The following is a 10,822-nucleotide window of genomic DNA, read 5'->3' as shown; positions in this document are numbered from 1 at the left end:
CTGGCTTGTCTTGGTGGATGAGAAATGGGGCAGCGATGCCATCTCTTGACTGACGCACATCTTGAACGTAAGGGAGGATGGGTTGCCATTTTTAATACGCCGAGCAATTTTGCCTTGTTTTCTTATAATAAGAGAATACCCTGTTCGTTCAAATGCTCATAAGGAATAGAAAGCCCATTTCATCCATGTTATACGTGTTTTAGGGTAGGGTGTCAATTTCTCAATTTTCGTGCACGTCTTTCCTTGTCAGGTGTGAAAGCGGGCCTCGCGCACTGAATTTCAAGCTAAAAATAAACATTCAGATGCATAGATAGGTTCTTTTCAGAAGATGCTTGTACCGTCGAATCACGTTCAATCTGGCTCATTACGGGTGCGTAGAATGAAGTTATCCAGCTCGCCCTTCCAACCCCATTTTTGCAGTATCCTGAGCCAAGTTCTGCACTATGGATAGAATGGGAGAATCCCACATGATTAAAGCCTACGATGAAAGCCAATAATGTTCTGTTTTTGCTGTATTGGCTGAAATGACTTACAATCTGTCGGCATCCTATTTTGGCCGTTGCTTGGTTTGATGTCAGCACCGCAGCGCATTGCCCCTAGATAAAAGTTCTAAATATATGCCAGACTTTCACTGCTTCTGATGATTCAGGAAATCAAAGGATACGTCAATTGGCACCGTTGTTGTTGAGCTATTGTCGATTGATGTTGAGCGTGCGAAGTCGCCGCAATCCGGCAGATCACCAGATCCGGCAGATCATCGGAAAATCCCTTACAACCTGAACGGGCACAAGTGCCATTTTCAGTCTGAAGGGAAATCCACTAGTATACAATCCTGGGTAGGCCGCTGCTGCAGTTCCAACTGCGTTTCATCCTCCTTGGAAGCCTTCCGCTTCTTGCACCGCGGCTTAGGCATATCGGGTTCCTCACCCTTTCGGGCCTTTCCGCTCTATCTGGAGACTTCCCAGTAGCAGTCGTCGCCTCTATATCCTTCGTGCTCCGTGTTCGACTACGTCTCGTTTCCCGAAGAAGCTGGCGAAGTTGCTAAAGGAGAGGACGGGGTCGAGGAAGGGTCAGGAAGCTGATCAACTCCCTTCAGCAAATCCGAAGTGGCTCCGTCCGCTCGAGCGGCAGTATGCTCTGCGGCCTCACGGCCGGTCATGGATCGCCTTTTCGTGCTACCGTGCGATTTGAACCTCTTCAAGCCAGGCGAATGCAGTACTTCCGGCAATTCCGGAGGCAGGAGCTCTTGACTGTACCTGCGCCTGGAAATCTGCTATTAGACGGTCATTCTGTAAGCGAAAGAGTCTCGAGAACTCTCTGCCTGCTGTCCGCCGAGGCTCCCTGTACTTGAACGACCTCAATCCCGATTGAAGAACCATGTTCCGCTCTGGTCACTGCCAGCAAGGTACGCGACCGCCTGCGAGTGAATTGTATCCATCACGGTAGAGGTACCGAAATACTCGAAAGCTGCCGGACATCGTCACAGGAGGGGACCGAAAGAAGGAGCTTACGTACACCAAGGCCAAGGAGTGTCCTTATAGTCTTTATGTCTCCTACCAAACTATCCGGAGCGGCCGCGGAGGGATAGAACGAAAAGGCTGGGTGGTCGGTTTCACTTACGCGTACCATACGCATCCGCCACTTCAAAATCCCTTCCACTACGCCTGCCATAGATCCCGTATCCCAGAGCGGGCTGCGGCAGTCGATCTGGCCCTCGCGCATCGGACTGCCGGCCTGTCAGCAACTGAATCAACGGATTCTCGACCAACACGGCTTAGGCAACTGTCTTTCTGCAAAGGAGTTCTACAACCTGAGCCGGTCTGAAGGGAGACGCAGCAGTCAAGCGCTTGACGTCTTGCTCACTTGTTTGGAGTTCGAGGACTTCCGTGTTCGTTGCTTCTTCAAATACCTTCTTGACGACCAAGGACGACGGACAGCGCGAGTACTCGAGCACCTGTTCTTCTGTTCTTCCGAGCAGATCCGCCTGGGTAGAAGATTCGTCAGCGGATTCCTCATGCAAACCGATGCGACGTTCAACACCAATTGCCTCCACCTGCCTTTATCTGTCATAGTGGGAATCACAAACACAGGCAAGACATTTCCTCTGGCTTTCGCCTTTATAACATATGAATCAGCTGAAGCCTTCGAATTTGTGAATGCTCAATTGGCAGAACTGGTCTGGTACGATTGCCCACCACCTCAAGTCGTTCTCGGGGATCAAACCAAGGGCTCGCTGCCGCGATGGCGGCGTCCCAGCGAGAGAGCTGATCCTCAGGGTGAAGATGGGCAAATATTGCAGCTCTGTGAATGGCATGCCGCAGAGAACTTCAAGAAGCGATTGTTAGACTCGGGCAAATATACGAAGGAACGAAGGGAAGAGCTACTTCGGTTCGTTTGGGATTACATACAAGCTCCCGATGAGGCGCGACTTGAAGAACGGCGAGGCGAGCTGCTCGCAGAAATTTCGGTGCCGGGACGCCTTTATCTCAAGAATAATTGGCAACCGAAAGAGCGCCAATTTGTCCGAGCACACACGACAGTACCCGAACCTCGGATGTAACAGCACGCAGAGGAACGAAAGCTACCATGTCGTGGTCAAACAGTCTCTCAACAGGCAGCTTCCCCTGCAGGCATCCTGTCAAAAACTGGCCAAAGCTTGAAGAAATTAACTCAAAAATCACTGAAGACGAGGATCGGAGCAGGGCAGACGTCCCAAGGCTGTTGGACCGAGCTGCTTTCCGCCTTCTTATCGGGAAGGTTCCACACTATGTTCTGAGCAAGCTAGCTCCGGGTGGGAGGCAGCAAAAGCTCTAAGATGGAGGCAAAACACTGAGCTCGAGAAGGAGCGTAAGGTGTTGGGCCTTCTCAACGAACCTGGATGACCCTTCGCGTGTGAGTTCCCACTCAGATACGGCCTGCCCTGTCGACACTGGCTGTACGAGGCTGTTGTCAGGTCCTGGCCTGTCCCACTCAATGTCCTTCATCCACGCTGGTTACTCGACGGACCTGCGGTGGTACGCAGCTGGACCATGTCTTATGCAAAGCAGCCAGCTCCCGAGGTCACAAAAATCCAGGATCGTTACCAAGATGGCGGTATGGGTGAATGCATAGTTTGGAACCAGTGAAGGGCTTCCTCGGGGCTGTTCACTTCGTCACCGGTAACAGGAGCGCGGAGATGCTCTTGCGGTAGGACTTCTACAGCTTTGTCGAAGCCGGAGCGGACATCATCGGGGAGGCTGTCGCGGTACTGGATCTCCATCGCGTTCGCGTTCGCGTCGGACGAGATGCTGGATCTCCATTGAACCTGAACAACGCGATTCTTATTGCGACGCGCACCTAGCAAGGGCGATGAACGATTATTCCCGTTCAGGTTGTAGTCAAGGCGCGATGGCTTTTAACCCATGCTTAGCGCGATAATCCCTGCAATATGTCTGCCCGAACCTGTCTGTCCGGAGCCATCCCGCTATCCCTCGGCTCTATCGCCCTTAAAACACCTCTCGGAAGGATCATATTCCATATCCTCAAGACCCCTACTCCCTTCCGCCTCTCTCTCGCTGATATGGATCGCCTAGGCATCTATTTCAACAACCTTACAGACACTATTGTCGGACGAACAACCCTCCCGGTTATCCGCAAATGGGGACATCCTTGGTTCCTCCTACCTAAGACCAACGAGGCCGCTATCGCATTCCTCACGGAGAGCGAGATCCGCACTCTTCATCGTCGATTCGGGCACCCAGCGGTCCCAAGACTTCACAACCTCCTACGGCAAGCTGGCCACAACGATGTGACGATAGATATCCTAGAGAACAAGAGTTCGGGGCGATAGTGCCCGAAGCCAGTCGCGAAATTTTTTCGCCGTCTCGTGTTTCGATGCACTCTGCAGAGGCGCAGTCTGCTCTTCGGCAAATCCGCGCTGCAGTAAAGCAGGTCTCGGCAGCTCGATAGCATTTCGTCGGCTCGCCGCAGTCTGGTACGGAAGGGCTGTGGCTGTTTCTGGTACTTCAACTTGATAAGTTTGTTCACGGTCACGACGGGAGCTTTTGGTCGCGACGTGCGCTGGACGAGCGTATGAGCTTCGTCGAGAGCTTTAAGGCGCGCAGCAAAGGCCGTCCGACGCCCTTCGAGGAGTAGAGGAACGGGCGGTATTCCCGCCTCCCTGCAGCACGTTCGTCGGTGTCGTCCTCCACACTGGCAAAATAGCCCGAAGAGACGTGTAGAGTGCCTTGCTCATCTTCTTGACGAGTTTGCCAATCCCCGACGGCCCCTCCTTGGAGGCTTCGTCCAGCGCGGGCTTTTCGGACCAGGGTACCAGGCCTCCGCCGCGTACAGTAGCACGGGGATGACGCAAGCGCAGACGGCTCGTCGCATAGCACTCGGCAGAGGACCATATTTGATGTTCGTCAGTCTCCTAAGATGAAAGGCAACAGCTTGTGCCTTGGCCGTCCATTTCTCGACGTGTGTCTTGAAAGAGAGCTGTCGAGCCAAACGCCGAGCCAACGCATCGCTCGATCCGGCCGTTTCACAAACTCGTGGAGCACCGGCGGCGCCGTCTTGGGCTTCGTTCGAGAGAAGTGCATCACTTCTGTCTTGTCGGGGTCGAAAGAGATCCCAGAGATCCCGTTAGCGGCGCCCCACGAAAAGCTCACGTACATGGTGAGATGCTTCGGCGGACGTTTCATCAAGGCTATCACCGACGCACAGAATGGCAGTGTCGTCCGCGTAATGCGTCTCCGCAGTATCGGCGAGCCGCCGTGCGATCGTCGCCTCTATAATCTTGCCCACCGTATTGGGCGCCAGCTGCCTTATGCAGAATATAGCTTCAAAATACTAAGGTGTCGCTCTCTTATGCATCTGCCGATATTTCGGACAATTGAATGCTGCCGCTTGGTGAGGGAAATGTATGCATCAAACAAGGGGAGTAGAGAACCTTGGTTTCTTAGTAAAACAGTGTGAGATGAAGGTACCGAGGTTTTCCGTTTCAGCGTCCTTTTTCCCGGTCAGTGGCCCCCCCGTCCCTGAGGATCGGGGACGGGGATTTGGCCGACTTTAGGCCCTCCTAGTACCCTCCTACTCGTGCAGACCTCCCACTCGAACAGAAACTGTCCACCGACCAATGCAACCCGTACTGCAACAACACAATGCTTGCGTCACAACAAGCCTCAGTTTCGCGCAAAGAACGGCTCCTGCGAGTCGTCAGGGCCTATCGACAGATCCAATTCGAAAGTATCCGAAAGGACGCGATTGCACACTTTACGACATCCTTCCATCCACAATACACGATCGACCGCGCGGTGTATTACCAGTATTACCTTGACGCGACACGCAGATGAACAGCCAGAGGTGACAGGCATCGAAAGAGACGTCTCTTATACAACAAGATCTTGTCATGAACGCCGCCTACAGTACAGTAGCTTACACTCGCCGGATGTTCTTCTCGTGGTGTCCGGCGTCGCGAGCTGCGGTGCGCGCTCATTGGGTTGGCGATGTGCGGTTGTGACCGTTGTGTCAGATGCCTCCACTAGGGAGGTGCATACGTATGTAGGGGCACTTCGCGCCTAGTCTTACAAGTCTTTCAATGAAGCGCTGGGCAAGTAGGGAGGGACGGTCGGGGTTTTGGGTTTTCCGCTCCGACATTTCAACACTCTCTAAGGAGGGCGAGAGACTTGTCGTTTTATCTGTACACATCCTTCTTGATTAAACACATCCTCATATAGACTAGGGGCAAACCTGATATCAACAGGGGCATAGATACCTGATCTGAGACGCAGCCCTCCCTCATTTCCTAGCCCTCCTTAGGCATGGATCACGTGGTCTTGTGTATCCGGCCACCTTACCTTTCGTCTTCAAGGCCCTCCAAATACCTCATAGTACCAGAGACATCTACCGGCCTGTCTCAGCCCAAATATCTTGGCGACGCTCGAGACGCTGTTGTGTTCCGCACGTACTCTACCGTGAGTCCAACATAATCTGCAAGAATGCCAGCCACAGACAGTCTCCGTGAGTTGAGGATCTTTTTGTTCCCAGTCCTACCCTTTCCCCTCCACCAAACAATAAGGACACCATAGAGCTAATATTTGAGCTTCAGAGCCTCCTCTGAGCAAAGCCGAGCGTGAAGTCTGCAAATCATACGGCGGCTGGACCAATTTTATGCAGTCTATGGGCCTCAAGCCGTGGGAGGATGATGACGCCGCTGAGGGCAAGGCCATCCTAGCGGCATTTGTTGCGAAAGACAAAGAATCTGCCGACAAAATAAACAAGACTAATGGCGGTGCTGGCGGGCGCTGATAGGGGAGTCACGGTAGATGGCGAACCGACCTTCTGATTTCATCACACGCTGCATACTGTGCCTTGAGGAACGAATGGTTCTTCCTTCCGCATCTTTTCCCGGCGATCCTCCACCACCCCCTTCAGGTATTGGCTCCCAAATCGTTCTACCAAGCGTTTACGGACGAGAGGACGTTGCCGATTTCCACCGCGTCTTCTGCTACAGGAAGTCCCCGCCTTGCGAGCTCTCAATCATGTGGTGGAGGGTCATTTCGCCCTCCCTGCTGCGGGTGACCAGGACTATCCAGAAGTGTGAGTGACGCTTGCCTTTCGCCGCATGAGGGCGTCGGAGTTGACGTGTGCCGCGACGGTCTTCGCGACACCTACTGCTCTTTCGAGCAGCATTCGAAGCACCCTAAAGCAAAGGCACGAAGAGGCGCTACCTAAGTAATAGCGTATTGCTCGCCCTGCGGCGTTTCGCGTGACCGTTGTTTTGTCTGCTTCGAACTTAGCGCCGCTCCGCCTCTCCCCTCGACCGCGTCGTCGATGATCGCTAGGAGCCCTCGTGGTACGACGTGCGCAAGACGGTAAAGACTCGGATGACAGGGGTGCGGACACCGACCTAGTCGTCGGCGATGACCCCGTCGACGGCGTCGTGCCCGGCGGCTCCGTCGATGAAGCCGCCAGGAACTACAAGAAGGCCAAGGTTAACCTCCTCGGGGGGGCGGCGTCCCACTACTCGGTCGAGGTCCCCCAGCGCGACGACAGGACGAGGAAGAAGGGGACGAGATGAACTACATGACCCTCCAGCGCCCCGCAGGGCCGACGAGCGCACAAAGGTGATGACGTGCGAGGAATACGTCATCTATTCCGGGTACCGCCAGACCTCCTTCACCTGGCACAATGGCAAGCGCTTCCGCGAGTGGGCCCCCTCCGGTGAGGGCAAGATCCCAATCGAGCCTCCCCCACATCCAGGAGGCCTTTCGTAGGTTCCAACACAGGCCCAGGAAGATGCGGCACACGCCTCTCAACATCATCTGAGTCGCTCGCCCGGCTGGTTCCCAATATGCCCTCTCGTTGGGCATCGTGGGATCCCCTTTTCTTTCTTTGTACCTGCGCTACGGTTCTTCTACTTGGATAGGGTTGCTAGGGCAAACAGCTGGAGAAGGGTGGAGAGAATACTGGCAGTTTGAGGTGCTTTTCTGGGGGAGCATTTTGAAGTACTTTGGCCTTCATGCTTGGTTCAGTTTGGAGGCATCCACGCTGGCTGGATTGAGATGATGTGGGTGCCGATGATACCGGCCGAAGGGTAAGCGTCGGCAGTGTCGATGGCCCAGATGCCCGTGCCCTTGCCCTTGCCCACGTTAGAACCTTTGAGCATGATCAAGAAGTGGTGCACTATGTCCAGACCAGAGAAAGTTAGCTCTAAATAAAGACAGCTTTTTGACTCCCCAAGCCTGCCAAGGGCAACAACACTCCAGAGTCCAAGAACCCGCCGTCTGATCGAAGAACTGTCTGCCGTTGGGAAGACGACATTCGTCATATTTCGCCGGGTTCCAAATCGGAACCATATCTTCTGACCAAACGTTGCAACACCTCTGTCCGCACTTGCTTGTGCGACAATCCTGCAAATAACGGGCGGTATGCAATTTTGTCATGGGCAATGGGCACAGATGAAGGCAAGTCCATTGGAGAGTCAGGTACTCCGCGGCCCAGCCGGCGACAGAACCGGCCTGCTGCATCAAAGAACCCGAAAACTGCGGGCCGCCATCGCAGCGGTGACAGATACAGGCGCCACAAACCCATGCAGGCGGCTTCGTGTACCCAGGTAAATTGGCTCATCGTCCGTTTCTAGCATGTTTAGATGTAGGGCGTTTTGTCTTCTTGGCTACGCAGACAAAATGTTGAAGGTTGCCATGGCGAACGGGGCATCTTGAGGCAGCAGCTCGATTGTGGCGCTGTGGCCGAGATAGCGTCAAAGTATTCCAAAGTATAGCTAGGAGGGGGACGGACAGGAGACCGGCCCCTTCCAGGGCCCGCCAATGCCTTGAGGAACGGAACTGGAGTTGGGCCGGGGTTGCAGGAGAAGGCATGTCTGAGGTTACCACTAAATTGGCCGCCTACGTTACTCCTAAGGCGGCCCGCTGAGGGCCCAGCCAAGGGTAAATTTATCTAAGCATGTATAGCACACTCTCTACCTTACTCAACCCTTCATGAACCTTGAAGCCGATATATCATCAGAGTAATCTCTCACGCTGCTTCTACGTATCGCTGCCTTGAATCGTATGCCCGTCTCGTTTCTAAAGCCAGTTCCTTGAGTCTCTGCATTCCATCAATTATAGCCTGATCAAGCCTGTTGCCGATGAAATCCTGGGGTCGTATGGGACTGAGAAGCTTGATACCTTGAAGCGTTGTACACCTGGATAGTTGTACATAGAGACTGGTAAAATCGCATTTGGAAGGCTCACCGTTTATTACGCGATTTCCTCGCAGCTCCAAGAGTACTTCCAGGAATGTTTTCCCTTGGGCCTTGTAGTCAGTAAGGACAAATGCCGGTGCAACGGGTAATCCGCGTCGCGTACATCTCGCCGACAAGAACCTGAAATGGGAATTGGTCGGGTCGAGGGTCTGTGACATGGGCCGGATGAGTACTGTTCCCGGTGGGAGGGCAGGATAGCAAGTTGTCTGTCTCTTTTGACTGAAGTAGTATACCTAACGGTGGTCCGAAGTGGACAGTGACGTCGTCTGCAAGGTGGTAGCCTGGGTATCTAGGGTCGGGGATGACGTCCGCAGCGGCAAACTCTGCTCCATTCACCACCTTTAGACCAATATAGATGTTCTTGTTCACAACGACAGGCATGCCTTGCGCGTAGAAAAGGGCTCCGGGAACTTTGCAGCTAGAGTTATCCCCTTGTTCGATGGTCCGGGCGATCAGCTCTCGAGACAGCGTGCCACTTCGCCAGGTGTGGGCCGAGTCGCCGAGATGAAGACGGATATATGCCTCTTGTTGAAGCGTGCCCAGTCCACGACGGCTTCCATGTTGAGGCTCCACCGGTTCCGATTCAGAGGTGTTATGGCTCGCAAGCCACTATGGAATGTAATTTGGGAGCGGTCAAGTAGTTTCGTGTTGAGCAGGACAAGGTCTTGCTGTGTCTGCATCCCGGCACGCACCCTATCCAGAAGCGCGCCAAGCTGAGGATCGTCTCGTGTACGGACTTGCTCTTCCAGAAGGACAACGGTCTTGAACATGTGCCACAGGCTACAGCCGCGGTGGTGAGAGATGGTCGATTGTCGCAAGGGGGCGTGGGCCTCATCCAGCATTCTGTCGACCAAAAGGCTGGTCTCTCTCACGGGGGCGAACTGGTGGAAATCCCCCATCAGCAGAATAACAGGTATGCTGCCAAACGGTTTGTCCAAGCAGTCGCGGAGCGACTGGAGGTGGCGGCTGACGTCGTATAAGGTGGTTCCTCCGAGCATGCTGACCTCGTCGATCACGAGCACCAACTTTTGTTTCCAGGCCCATTTCTTGGCTTCCGAGAATGGTGGCGGCGGCTTGTTTGGGGAGCGATGGGCATCCAACCCGCAGGCCGAATGGATCGTCGTCCCGCCGATCCGGGCTGCCGCACTGCCAGATGTGCCGGTGACTTGGAGAAGGTGCGGTTGACCTCTCGCCGCGAATATGTCCCTGAGGGCATCGACAATTCTTGACTTTCCCGTACCACCTGGGCCGCCGGTGTATTGAAGATGTTGACCCGCTGAATCCGGATCGGTAGTGTACCTATCCAAAAACCCACAAACGAGTTGAAGAGCCATGGTCTGCAGATAGTTGAGAGTATAGCTGGTGGCGGCAATGTGGCCCATCTCCACAAAGCCAGTTGCCGGATTGATGTCGAGGAACATTCGAGGGCCCTGTGCGACTACGTCTTGACCATGACCCGGAAAGGAGATCTCCACATCACAGTGGGAAACAAGCATATCGTCTACGTCGGCGCTTCTCGGGGGAAGTGTGACACCCTGGAAACCGCTTTCAATCTCATCCAGCTGTTGAAGATGCAGCATGCCCTGGGCCTTTGCCGCGGCCTGAACATCCTCACCAGACAGGGTCGGATATTGGCGGAGGGGACTATCCTGGTTGCGGCGAATTTGCTCGTAGATACCTTCGTGGCGTTGGACCAAAGGCCGTCCCTCCTCAAGCGGGTTCTCTTGGCACAGGTCCCGGATCAGGTCCCGGAGGACGTGGGAATCCCTCGTAGCATGAGAGTCTCGTACGGCATTCTGCAGAACCTGGAGCAGAGCTGTATAGTTTTGGTGACACTTGGCCATTGTTGCAGGCTCCTCACCATTGTCACCTTCATGAAGTGGGAACTCGACGTCCACTGTGTCGTCACCCTCCGACCGGCTGGCCCAGAGCTTTGCGTCTTTACGTGCATCCTCGGCTGACCTTCTCAGAAGGCATATATTGGAGACACGGAAACGGAGGCGGGGACAAAGGGCTGCTTCGCAGTTCGACCATATGTCGGTGATGTCACCGTGACTCATGGAGAGGAAGTCTTCC

The 10,822-nt window shown here is 54.3% G+C and overlaps 2 protein-coding genes across 2 annotated transcripts; one reads left to right on the top strand and one right to left on the bottom strand.

Annotated features, from left to right (window-relative positions):
* Positions 1-5,978: 5,978 nt before the first annotated feature.
* HRG_11937 (uncharacterized protein) lies at positions 5,979-6,288 on the top strand (the record flags this gene model as incomplete). Its single annotated transcript, XM_044870407.1, has 2 exons — positions 5,979-6,000; positions 6,089-6,288. 2 exons carry the CDS (start codon positions 5,979-5,981, stop codon positions 6,286-6,288), a joined length of 222 nt encoding a protein of 73 aa, XP_044714519.1.
* Positions 6,289-9,198: 2,910 nt separating this feature from the next.
* Positions 9,199-10,590, bottom strand: HRG_11936 (PIF1-like helicase domain-containing protein; the record flags this gene model as incomplete). The annotated part of the gene is made up of 2 exons (XM_044870406.1): positions 9,199-9,932; positions 9,987-10,590. 2 exons carry the CDS (start codon positions 10,588-10,590, stop codon positions 9,199-9,201), a joined length of 1,338 nt encoding a protein of 445 aa, XP_044714518.1.
* Positions 10,591-10,822: the final 232 nt, after the last annotated feature.

This window comes from Hirsutella rhossiliensis, assembly GCF_020360975.1.
Source record: "Hirsutella rhossiliensis strain HR02 chromosome Unknown scaffold00028, whole genome shotgun sequence".
NCBI lineage: Eukaryota > Fungi > Ascomycota > Sordariomycetes > Hypocreales > Ophiocordycipitaceae > Hirsutella > Hirsutella rhossiliensis.
The sequence above is the reverse complement of the archived record's forward strand: the minus strand, read 5'-3'. Positions and strand labels throughout refer to the sequence as shown.